The 13,770-nt window shown below is 37.9% G+C and overlaps 1 protein-coding gene across 1 annotated transcript in view; it reads left to right on the top strand.

Moving 5' to 3' along the window:
* The first annotated feature begins 11,425 nt into the window (after window positions 1–11,425).
* LOC133418358 (opsin-5-like) overlaps window positions 11,426–13,770 on the top strand; it is a 29,471-nt gene continuing 27,126 nt past the window's right edge. The window contains exon 1 of the mRNA XM_061706958.1: window positions 11,426–11,556. Coding sequence (XP_061562942.1) covers window positions 11,487–11,556 — 70 coding nt within the window. The 5' untranslated portion in view covers window positions 11,426–11,486. The remainder of the gene's footprint in view (window positions 11,557–13,770) is intronic.

The raw sequence follows: 13,770 nt of genomic DNA, 5'->3' as shown, positions 1-13,770 counted from the left end.
GTTTTTCCTCCTTGGCACTATGTTTCATGCACATCTTAATGCTACAAACAGGTAAACTGCAACAAATGTCTACAAAGCCATTCACAGTCTCTGATGACCAGTGAATTAATGAAGTACGTTTTCCTGGCAGCATCTGGCTGCCATCTGCCATCTGCCGTCTTTATTCCAAGGAGAGGATCTCTGATGTCTTATGTGTGACTGTTTTTCACACAGTTCCTCTGCACTTGGTTTTGTTTTTGATTCTGGAAATTTATGACACATTGTAAAATGGCATGTGTTGTTGTTGTGTTTCCCAGGCCTGTTGAGGACCAGATTATTATTATTTGTCCTGCACGAAACCTCAGTGAGTGAAGAGTGTACTCTCTTTTTCACAGTAAAGATAAGGTGATGATCTTTTATCTCTGAGCCACAAACACCACCTGCTTTGACGTGGCTCTTAGTAATTCAGAGTAAAAATAGAGATTACATTTGGGATCATAAATGCATTGCCAATTTCAGACTGTTGAGAGCCTCTCTTTTGAAAACCTGCAGATCATTACAGATTGTTAGTGGCAACTGCAACCGTCGGAGTGGAGTTTATAAAGCCAAGGTACAGCAATTGAGGATAATAATGTTGAAGAAGTGAACATAACATTGAATATAGGTATTTAAGAGCTCTCCATTCTCATGTCTCAATTGATATTCAGAAAGAATTTCACTGCAGATTAAGATCCCGACTGCCTCACACATTTCTATCATTACATTCTGTTTTTTAAGGCTCTCTGAGGTATTGATTTGATTTAGATGAATAAATGCTGTGGACAGAACTTTGCCACAGCTGTGCTCTATTGTACTCATGGGGACATCGTTGTATAGTTGATTTGTTTTGAGAGAGATTCATTCTTTTCTCTGAATTTGACATCTTCCATCCATCCATTTTCTATACCCGTGTTATCTTTGCAGGGTCGCAGGGGCCTGCTGAAGCCTATCCCAGCTCAATACAGGCGAGAGGCAGTGGTACACCCGGGATAGGTCGCCAGTCTATCGCAGGAATTTGACATCATATATAGACAATTTCATGCACCACAAAAGAGATTACTGAAAAAAAAAATGTTTTTTTCCCTTTTCTTATCTGATGGACACCACTATCATCAACATTTGAGCTTTCTACATGGGTTTCTACATTCTAAGGGCTAGTTCACTCTCGCAGGCAACAACAAAACACTTCTGTCTTTTGCTCAGAACTAGTGAGCTCTACGAAGAAGCAACCATGGCTGCAAAAAATCTAAATTTAAAGGTTTGAATCACTCAGGCAGATTTGTGTGACAGCTGGGGACATAACAGATCCCTCCGAGACAACCCAAGGACACTCAGGTTAAAGATTTCATGTGAATAACTCTCAAGGTTATCTATTAAGATGTGACAAAGGAAACCCTTGTTGCGTTTGTCCCCTTTAGGAACTGTGTTGTGAACAATGAACTAAGGTCCGGAGTGCAACAAGGACAAAAAAATTAACAGGGGAACGTCATGTAATGCATCTTCAATCAAATGAGCCAGGGGATGTTGAAGGAAAAATGCATAAAAATGTCAACGTGATTTGATTGATGCAAATAGATTCCTATTAAAAACAGAGCTGGGTATTAATCCAGATGGCACCGACTGACAAACGGGATGCAGGAAAGTCTGTTGCTCATGTAAATGCAGAACCAAGGCCCCTAGTTTTTTCTAGCTGAGGAAATTTCTTCATAGGTCTAAGTGCCACTTGCACTTTTAATCCTGTATTCCAAACTATTGGAGTGGCAAAGACCCACAATGCTAATCTGTAAAAACAACATGGTTAAGTCAGTCAGAAAACAAATACATGAAAGTTTTCCCTCGAATCAACGGTTAGCTCTTGTCAGACTTTTGTCATAAAGTAAAGAAAAGTCTGGACACGCCATCAAAGAGCTGTTGGACTGGCTCATTCAGGTTCAAGTAGCAGGAAGTTTTGTGGCGGTCATGCCATGAAAATAGATGATAAAGTGACCTAACGATATGAAAAAGCGCAAGTGGAATTCATATCAAATGTATTTCACAGTGAGCGCTTGTTTTATAACTGTTCTCAAGCCTGCCACCCTTAACTTTCTTAAAAAATTGACACAATACATAGATATTCAGAACGGCAGTATTAAGATTATTCACTGTTGCCTATCAAGAAAGTTCAACGAAACAATGTGCTCAGTTAAAATGCAGTTGGCAAGAATACTAAACAATTAAGTTTCACGCACAGCAGTTTCATGTGCAAATGAATAATAGTGCCGGATGTTTGCATGAAAAACTCCTCCACTAAAAACAAGAGTAACAGGCATACATTCATACAGTTGATCAGTCAGTTTTATCAGAAAATGATGAGACTACCAAATTTGCATGAATGTGATTGTTACAATAATAATACGTTTTTACTGTTATATTAAAAGTTTGGACTGTGAATGAAAATGAAGTAGCCTACTGTTTCTATAGGAATTAAGAGAGTAAGCCAGATGTATCCAGATGTTGATGATTAAAAGTACTTGATAAATTAACCATAAGCAAGCATGAACACCACCACCCTTAACAGCTGCCGCAGACCTTGTTAGCCTGGGTGACGTTCAAGCTAGTATGGCGTTGGTTCTCACTCATGGTATTTTACTCGAGGTACGTGCGGAGGTGTCAAAAGTATTCACATTCATTACTCAGGTAGAAGTATAGATACTAGAGTTTAAAAATACTCCTGTAGAAGTTGAAGTATCAACTCAAGTTTTTTACTCAAGTAAAAGTATAAAAGTACTGATTTCAAAACTACTTAAAGTATAAAGGTAAAAGTAATGTAAGGGGGAAATAGCCATTAAGGACAAAAGCCATTGAAAATGAATGCATCTTAGTATAATGCAAATATATTAAAGAACCATATATGTGTACTATTGAGCATTAACATGTGTTTCAGAGAGCAGAAGATATGATGACTAGTTGCCTATAAGTATTGTAATGGTGCAAAAAGTCAAACTTCAGAGGCATGTTATCATTTATCCTAACCTTTATTGGAATGTACGTCCAAGTTTAGTTGCAGGAATCTGAGGGAACGGATGTAAGAACAAAACTGGACAAGAACATCTGAAACAACCACAACCAAATTCACTCTATCCCGATGGAGCAATTTAACTGGATAGTTTTTTTTTTTAAGGCCGAAATGAAATAGAGTAACGAGGCTGTTTTTAAAATGTAAGGAGTAAAAAGTACAGATAATTGTGTGAAAATGTAAGGAGTAAAAGTAAAAAGTCGTCTGAAAAATAATTACTCCAGTGAAGTATAGATAACCAAGATTTCTACTTAAGTAAGGTAACGAAGTATTTGTACTTTGTTACTTGACACCTCTGGGTACGTGACCCACCAGAAGTCGAATTTAGTTTCCATCACCACTAGATTCGAACAGTGCCTAAATATTGCAAAGAAAAGCTTTTAATAGAAATGCCTCTTTTTAAAAAAAAACTGCCAAATATCGCAAAAAACGTTTTTATGCTTTGTGGTGGAGAACCAGTACAAGTAAATAGCCTCATCTCTGCTACGCTGAAACTTTGCTAAGATTCCACGAGCATATGTGAGCACAAAAACAAGTAGCAACGTGAAGCCATCTGTTGAAGTTGATAAACTGAAAACTAGATCAACAGAAGTGGCCGGGTGCGGTTTCTGTTATGAAAAACAACAAGCGACTTAAAGCAGGATAACTGCAGTTCAGCAAAACAAGTTGCTAACTCCTAGTACTCTAACGGTCACATGACTACAGGTCATGCATCAGATAACGAAAAACGCAGTGTGTTTGAAACAGATATAGAACCTACAAGAGGTACACACTGAATTTCTTTTACAGTTTTCACTGGGTGGTTTTTCCAGATGTGTCGATAATCAAGTTTATCACAAAAGGGAAATGGAAATGCTTCTTGCACATGTGCATCGGATCCAGCAGCACTGGATGTGACGTGGTCGGTCAAGTGAAAGTCATCAAAATCTACTTTTCAGCTGTTTTTGGTCTCATTTATATAATGTACCTGTGCTAAAAAAAAACTGCTTAATCATCCTGCCTTATTGAATTAACGGCTTTGCCTCTGAATAATTATTTGATTGACCACCCACTGCCTTCATCCTCTAAAGCAGTGGTCCCCAACCCCCGGGCCGCGGCCCGGTACCGGGCCGTGGGTCATTTGGTACCGGGCCGCACAGAGAGAGAGAGAAAAAAAAATTATTAAAAAATAATTTCTGTATCATCCCCGACTGATGATGGATGACTCTCAAACTGATGGTTCACAATGTTTTTATTCCTTGGATGTAAATACACTGCAAACACACCGTAAGAGCTATAAAGGAATAAAATAAAATAAAATAGTTAGACTTTCTACATTCATATAAGTTTAACTTAAATACAGACCGACGCAGCTGCTCGCTCGGTTGGCAATAAAGCTACCACAATACATGAGCGACCAAACTCAAGCTGGACATAAATACGGTATAAAATTTGCACAAATCCTCATCAGTAGGTGCTTTTTGTGTCAGTTAGGCTCCACTTTAGCATTCCCGACACTAGTTTAGTCTTTCAGACTCACTTTCTACTGCCGTTAAACTTTTACCATTAAAGTCAGAAGCGCCGGATGTTTACGAGGTCTCGGTGAGACGCCTTCAAAATAAAAGCACTAAATATCGGTCTACTTAATATATAACAATAAAATAAAAGCCTGGCTTTAAATAACGTTAAGGAAAAAACAAACATAAACACACATTTATAGAAACACTGATATTATAGGTAATTTACAATTTCCATTATTTAATTTTATTTCTTCAAAAATTATGTTTTTTTATTATTATTATTATTATTATTATTATTATTATTATTATTATTATTATTATTATTATTATTATTATTATTATTATTATTATTACTACAACTACTATAGCGAAAATACCACAGTTTTTAATGCTGGTCATTTTATTTAGTTTTTATCAGCTACACCTTTAGATTGGGCCGTGAAAATATTGTCAGACATTAAACCGGTCCGCGGTGCAGAAAAGGTTGGGGACCACTGCTCTAAAGACTAAAGTTGTGTTTTACCATCTCATGTAAAGTCAAAATCTTTCTTTCTCATTGTATACAAGATAAGTCTCGCTGGACGAGATATGGAGAGGAACGGAGATAAGGAGAAAGAACCAGGAGAGTTACGTTTATAAAAAGAAACACAGACCCACCCGCAACAGTTACTTTATCCCAAATTCAGAGTTTTGCTTTGTTTCGCTGAAAGGTGTAATGGAAATCCACCTGGAAAAGGGCTTTAAACCTTTACACTTTAAACCCCAAAGGTACTGACAATGCCACAGCACCAACTGGCCACAAGGAAGCAAGAGCTTCTCCCAATACATGGAGGATTTCACCTCAAGTCCAATGCCTATGACTCTTCATCAGTGTCGGACTGCAACCCTTGAGGACCTCTGTCCTGCATGGTTTAGAAGTTCCCTGCTTCATTTCACCCTGATACAACTTACTGTGTCATTGGCAGACTTGTGCAGAACTTGGTGACAAGCTGATGATGATCCATTACTTTGAATCAGGTGTGTTGAAGCAGGGAAACATCTAAAACATGCAGGACAGGAGTTTGAGACCTGTACTGTACATGAACCAGAAGGATAGAGATTAGTGGGCATCAAAGCCTCCACCCAGGTTGAAACAACAAACATCCAGAAATATATCCAGAAGAAGCCCCCCAATGATGAACTGCTTAGTGCATGACCAAGCAGCATAAATCCAGTGTGGAATAAGAAGACACAGAGGAGGAACCCCATTGTAGAAAGAGAAGCCAATGCACACCATCATTTACCATCATGAGACTGAAAAAAGTGTCTGGAAAAGTCTGGTCTGAAGCGCAGTATGGAGGTATTAATCACAGCAGCACAAGAACAGGCGTTATACACAAGAGCGATAGAGGCCAGGGTCTATACACCAGACAAGAACCCAGCTGCACACTGTGCAAAGGAGTCCTAGAGACAATCCAGTACATAATAGGAGCATGCAGGTTCATGAGATGCCACAACCAAGTAGCTGGAATAGTATACAGGTGCATCTATATTGAGTATAGGTTGGAAGTCTCAAAGTCAAGATTTGAGATACTTAAAGAATGGTGAGGAATGGAAGCAAAAAGATCCTGTGGGACTTCCTAATCCAGACTGATAAATGGGAGATGACAAACCAACTGGACTCCATAAGAAAGCAGTGGTGGTAAATGAAGCCATCCCACAAAAAGCCAACAAAGAAGGAACATAAAAAGCTCGAAAAAATACCAATAGTTGAAGAAGGAGATGGAAAGGATGGAAAGTGAAGGTGGTGTCAGTGGTAGTTGGAGCTGCTCTGACCTGTGACCTGAGAGAAGGATTTCAAATCAACCAACTCAAATACTGAACAGGATAAAAGAAATGAAACAAAGACCAAAAGACTAGTTAATTACATTATAATACAATATAATAATCAGGCAGCCAAATAAAACAAAGGAATGGAGGAAAGGAGCAAATGTGATAAAGATAAGGCAAATGTTAAGTAATGTGATGCTTGACATGTATGGCGTCACGAAACACCATCTGGCCACCAAACAGTAGAGATTAGCCGCACTGAAACAAGCGAGCTGATAAGTGCACTGGGACAGATAAGTGCACTTCAACAGGAGCTTTATCCACCAAGTCAAGTGTCTTTATGTCAGTTGTCAGCGGGAGGTTTGACATGAAGAGAGCCAGAACCTAGTCCTCCGCATCCAAGGCTAGGTCAGGGGAGTTAACTAATTCCAGAAAGGGTAGCCATGTGTCTTGAAATCTCTTGGTGGAGCCATTGAGTGAAAACCTAAGCTTTTCAAGTTTCAGGTTGTAAAGAACTTCTTTAACCCAGCGGTTATACGATGGAAGTCGGGTGAGCTTCCAATCAAGCAGAATCAGCCGGCGAGCCAGCAAGGTCGAAAAAATCAGGGCCCGTTTTGCTCCAACAGAGAGGTTGATGTCAGGAGGGGATCGAAAATGAGCCGATACTGGGTCAGGTGGAATATTCAGGCCATAGGCTCTACCTATGGTATCAAAAATACTTTGCCAAAAAGGGCAGTTTAGGGCACGACCAAAACATGTGTGAATGGCTAGCAGGGGAATGGTTACATCTATTGCAGGCATCGCTAACCGTGGGATAAATCTTAGCAAGTTTCGCATTTGTGTAGTGGATCCTGTGCAGAATTTTACATTGAATCAGGCCGTGACGAGCACAGATGGAGGAGGTATGGGTCAGGTTTACAGCTGCGGTCCACTGTTGATCCGTCAGCACCATAGACAAGTCATTCTCCCACGCAGTCCTGGTCAAATTAAGAGGTGTTAAAGTTGTCGGCCGAAGGGAGTTATACAACATTGAAATACACTTCTTTCGTTTGGGGTCCACGGCTATGAGTATGTCCGTCAGGGTTTCAGGTGGGCGATTGGGGAAATGGGAAAAATTCTTTTTAACAAAGTCTCTACTTTGGAAAAAGCGAAAAAGGTGGGAGTTCGGCAAGTGAAATTTTGATGAGAGTTGCGCATAGGACGAAAAAATATCATTTGTGTACAGATCTCTAATACTGATTATACCCTTACTGTGCCAGGTTTTAAACGTCGGCTTGATGTCAGTTTTAAAGGAAACAAACAACATTAACTACATTTTTGGTTTTTGCATCCATGCTCCACCTCTCCATCAAGTTGAATGAAACTTGTAGTGGAACCTTGCCGACAGAGAAACAGCGCTGAAAAGACAAGTCAGCTTATGAATGACACACTCCTTGCCCAAAACAATGTACCTGTTCAGCGAGGAAGAGAAAGCAGCAGACATGCTGCAAAAGTAATGCAAGTTTCAACCTCAACTGAGTCCAGTTTAAAATACTTAATGACACATGGCTTCATCGAGGACCCTGAGGATAAACTCAGTGTGTTTCCTTATGAGCCATCAACGCAATAGAAAAACAAAAAACATCATCTCTTTGCACAGAACAGTCCACAAGCTTTAGGCTTTAGGCAGCTGCTTACAACTGTAAGAACAATTGTCGTGTTATTTTAAAACTTGTTTTATTACTGTCATTTGATTTCTTACACACGAATTCAAAAGATACACAAAGCACACTATTATATTGTGCGGTTTGACCATATTTTTAACCTGGAGGTGAATAAGCAGATGGTGTTTGTTATGTGAGTGGGTAGAACATGTCTTAACCTTTTTTTTTAATTCCTAATATGACCTCACTGTGTTTCTAAAGGAGTCTAAATCTGGATTAAAAGGTTTATTGCATATTTTGTAGTCTGAGCTGGGGCATAGACTTCATAAATATAAACCATTTGCCATCAATAACATTCTAGCAAATAAATACTTGCATAAATTAAATTTTTCAGGTCTGGCAGAATTATTAAAATTATTTATTTTTTTTACTTTTATTATTCCAAAACATTTTATCACTTATTAGCTTTAGTCAGAGTCAGATTAATTCAGAAAGGTCTTGTCTTGAAAAGTCAAATCAATGCAGGAACACCTCTGGAACTGATGTGGCAGTAACTGTCAGCGTGGTCCAGTTTCATTAAAGGTAAACTATCACCTGAGCAGTTTTGAACACCTTTCCCTAAGTTGTATCACCTATTCTGAGAAGTATTTCTAAGGAATAACACTCCAATTAACACCTGTCATCTCCTCATGCATCAACAAATCACTGTAACATCAGCACTTCCAGTGATTTCCCTTGTTGAACCTTTTCCTGTTTTTGCTATACAATTCTTTTAAGTATTATAATATTATATAATGTTATGATGTCTGCTGCCCATTTTGCGTGCATGTTGCGTAAAGGCAGCATGGCAACTTTCATGTCCTCTACTTGCTGTCATTAATGTCAGCTGGGAATGGGATCACTAAATCTGTCAGGGAATTGTGGGAACTTATCTTCAGTAGGTGGCAACGGTGATGTCAAGGCTAAAACGATGAGAGAAATCTCAAAGAGAAATATTCAATCAGTTATGCTGTGTTGGAGTAAAGCCCTCGGATCAGTTTTGACATTTATCCAGATCTCTTCTTTATTACTGTTTCACCTCGACGGATTCCAGTGACCTTCAAAAATGAGAAAGTCACCCTAATAAATTCATTTGTACCGTATGATGATGGCTCATATTAGACTTAATTAATGATGGCTCATATTAGACATTAATTAGACTTATCAGTCTAATTAATGACTGATGTTCTGAACTTGGTTGATCCACACAGAGAAAAAATGAGAAGTAAAGCCCCCTAAAGCCCCTAATACGCAAAAGCCCATCAAAGTGCTTTGACATTTTGCCAAGGCACCTAAAAATGATTGATTACCGCACATTTGAGAAAACGATGCTCTGCTGTTCGGGTCTGTGTCTCATCATGCACAGGGGAAGGATTTGTTTTCCCTTAATGAGAAAATGACTCCAGTGCCCTCAATGGCAGCTTTTATAGCCACATGAGCACTGACTGTACTGACTCTGGAAAATAAAAGTACTGGATGTGAAACTGTCCTTTACCCCAGTGTGTTCTGAGTAACTTCAGGAGTTAGGAATTTAAGATTAGTCTACATTTTGTAGATGCTCTTTAGACCTCCATCTAACAGCAAGCATGCAATGATTATCCACCAAAAAAGGCATTAGGGAATAAAAGTCAAAAATACCCTGAATTAACCCTTCCATGTTCTCCTGATGTAGCCTACGGTTTACCGCGGTTGAATTGGTTTGATATTTGATATTGGATATTATGAATTCAACACCCATAAAACTTGTGATACATACCACTGATTTTTGTCATATTGCTTGTGATGTGTTCATGGTCATCTAGACTATATATCACAAAACAGTAATTATTATAAAATCATATTATGGGCTGATTTAATGAGGTTTAATTAATTCAACACCCATAAAACTTGTGATACATAACACCGATTGTTTTCATTAAACCTCATTAAATCAGCCCATAATATGATTTTATAACAATTACTCTCTTGTGATATATAGTCTAGATGACCATGAACACATCACAAGTGGTTTGACCAAAATCAGTGGTATGTATCACAAGTTTTATGCGTGTTGAATTCATAATATCCAATATCCAACATCAAACCAATTCAACCGCGGTCTACGGTTTTAGTATTTACTGAAGATTGTAAACTGATGAGGTGCTGATTTAAGAGTTGGCTCGCGTCTGTTGATTCCAGCTCCATGATAGCAGTTTCTAGGGTTGCCACCTTTCAGAAATAGAAATAAGGGACGCCCTGATTTCAGCAGCGCAGGAGCCAAAAAAAAGCCCCAAAACTTCTAAACTGAATAAAAATGTGTTTATTTTATATGAAAAAACAAAATGCTTTGATTTAAAGTTTAAAGTGCTTTAATAGCATTGAACTTGCATGACTGTAGAGACAGACAACCATACTAGCAACTGAAATATCCTCCTATTCTATATATGTCCACATCAGCCAAGGTGTAGAATATAGCTACAGGTGAAGAATATGGTGTAAAAGTTAATTTATTTCAATAATTCAACTAGAATATGGTGTAAAAGTTAATTTATTTCAATAATTCAACTAGAATATGGTGTAAAAGTTCATTTATTTCAATAATTCAACTAGAATATGGTGTAAAGGTTAATTTATTTCAATAATTCAACTAGAATATGGTGTAAAAGTTAACTTATTTCAATAATTCAACTAGAATATGGTGTAAAAGTTAACTTATTTCAATAATTCAACTAGAATATGGTGTAAAAGTTAACTTATTTCAATAATTCAACTAGAATATGGTGTAAAAGTTAATTTATTTCAATAATTCAACTAGAATATGGTGTAAAGGTTAATTTATTTCAATAATTCAACTAGAATATGGTGTAAAGGTTAATTTATTTCAATAATTCAACTAGAATATGGTGTAAAGGTTAACTTATTTCAATAATTCAACTAGAATATGGTGTAAAAGTTAATTTATTTCAATAATTCAACTAGAATATGGTGTAAAGGTTAATTTATTTCAATAATTCAACTAGAATATGGTGTAAAAGTTAATGAAAATACGGTACAAATCGTGTCCCGTATTAGTTCAATACGGGACGCAACATTTTTTTCTCAAATAAAGACGGGTGGCAACCCTAGCAGTTTCTGTGTGAAGACAGACACTTGAGCCCAGCAATAAACCAGTTGCCTCTTCTTTGCGAGGGCTGGAATCTGGCGTTAAGTCACACGGCAGCTCTGGAGACGTCAGGAACGCTGTCCTTTACGCACGATCTCCCTGACAACGACCCGCCGGCCGTAGGCGCAAAGCTGCGCAAAGAGTGCCTGCTCCCTGCCTGCGGAAAGATGGATGTGGCATCGGAGCGCGTCAACAACGGCACATTTTGACTTTTCCCACTCCATGAGGATCACAAGAGGATCTTTCGCCTCTCTTTTTGACGGCTACTTGTTGTTTTTCCGATGGATATCTACGCGTCCGCTTTGTCGCCGGCGCTGGACATCGGCGCGGGTTTCTACCTGCTGATTCTAAGTAAGCTTGAATTAGTTGCTTTCACTGTGCTTCAGTTTGTTTCTAACACGGATAGGTTGAATGAATCTTCATTCCAGGGTTTAGCGGCTTGAAAACAATCACACTTTTTTTCTTTTCTCTCTTTTTACAAACATGTTTTCGACTAAATGATGAGATGCGAAATCAGTGTCTGATATTTAAGTGACAGGGACTGAGGCAAAAAACTGGTCAGACGTCTGTTTATGGTGTAAAACTGCGAGTAGGCTACAATACATTATTGTGGTTATTTTATCAGTTAAGAAGTGACAGTAGAAATATTATGTAATTTACATCATTAGGCTACAGCTGGCTTGAAAAAAGAAGAAAAAGTTCCCGTTTATCCTTAAATATTTGTGGTTAGACTTAAAAAAAAAAGATAATTTTACCTCGACAGAGTGATTCTGTCTCCGCAGGTGTGCGCGTGCAGGCATCTTTTATAGTCTGATTACATGGAGACTGGAAACCAGTCACATGTGGAGGAAAACCCCTTTAAAGGCTCCCCGAAAACGTCGTAAATCAATATTAATGTGTAATAACAACGCCTATAAGACTTAACAGATGCAACCAAGTGATCTAAGAGAAGGAGCTGCAAGAAATGAGCAGGAAAAGACGAGTTCTGACCTGAGAACCTGATAAAAACTAAGATTTTGCATCTTTGAAAAAAAGATCACATCTATTTGAATCTTAAATATGAAATAGCTGATTCCTGTTGGAGCATAATAAGTCTTAAAATTCTATGTCATTATAGTGACATAAAATCTTAATTGCTATGAATTGCTATGTTTACGGTCTAAATTAAAAATTGGTTCATGTGCATCTCTTGTCAGTCATTGTGTTTTGAAATTGAATGTAAAATGGCGAGTAAAGTCAATATAAAATCCACCTACAGACGTTGTGTTTCATCTTAGCTGCATTATTTTTTGCTGTAATACAAAGATGAACTGGATTAATGTGGCAAACATCCGTTTACGAGATGAAATGAATATATTAAATGGGATGGTGATTGAAAGCCTCTTCAAGAAAATTACCGTAATGACAGATTATTAAAATAATACAACAAAATCAGTATAAATTTCATATAAACTGTAAAATATCTTGAATAGTATGACTCAACATATAAAGTAAAAGAAAATAATTTAAACAAATGGCTTATTTTAAACATTATTCAGCTCACATATGTTCATCCACTGACAGTAGGACATTGATAAAAGGTTGAGGGGAAAATTGGGAGTAAATTAATGCTTTTGCCTTGATTTCCTGCTTTTCTCAGCCTTTTTCTCAGTTACTTAGAAACTGGGCACCTATCAGCTTTTAATTCACTGTTTTAAAGCCACTAAAGTCAGGTCAAGTTCTGTATTCACCTGTTGAGCTAAATTTGACTTGCAATGAGAAAGTCCTGCTGTGGACGGCGCTGTAGGAGACCACGTACAAAGAAAAACCAACCCTGCTGGAAACTGCACACCTCTGAACCTGCAGTTTTGTAGGGGACCAATAGAGGTCCTTTTGTCAGATTTGTGTTTTCTTTAAATTTAAAAGATTGTTTTCGGATTAAGGGTAGAATGGGCCCACATAAGGAAATACAATCATCCAACACTCTTAAAATCACAAAGCTGTACTGTTGTAGGTCTCCATCTTGCTGATTACTCTTTTTCAGCTATGAAACAAATCTAAAAAAAAACAATAAGCCCTGGTTTCATTGGATTTCGTCAGTTGATAAAAATACCTAAATGCATGCTTAGATAACCTCAGAGTCAGAAAACATCCCTGCCACACCTTACAATCTAAAGGTTAGTGGAAATCAAAGTCTGAGGTGGCTGTATTCTTTTTTCAATAATACGATTTCATTGTAGGGTTGTGAATGAAGATCAGTGAAAAGATGGGTCTTCAGTTGGGATGCTAAAGGTTAGATGGAGAAAGGGGACACATTACATCAATGGTGTGCCCTCACTGGACAAATTTGCTACAATAATATAGAAACCAACATGGGTTTCCTTGTATTTATGACCCCATTAGGAGCTTTTATGGCAATCTGAACTCAGTTTGATGAAAACGACTTTAGATCAGGTTGAGGCGGTTAGGTTTGACCATTGGTGTCAAAGGTTTCAGTGCAGTGTTTTCATAAGAATAACTGAATGTATGTGTTTTATGTGCGGATTAAAATGTCCTTCATGTAATTTATGTGAAGGGTGAAGTTAG

The sequence above is a fragment of the Cololabis saira genome, chromosome 18 (assembly GCF_033807715.1).
Source record: "Cololabis saira isolate AMF1-May2022 chromosome 18, fColSai1.1, whole genome shotgun sequence".
Taxonomy (NCBI): Eukaryota; Metazoa; Chordata; class Actinopteri; order Beloniformes; family Belonidae; genus Cololabis; species Cololabis saira.
This window is presented reverse-complemented; position numbering and strand designations above follow the sequence as displayed.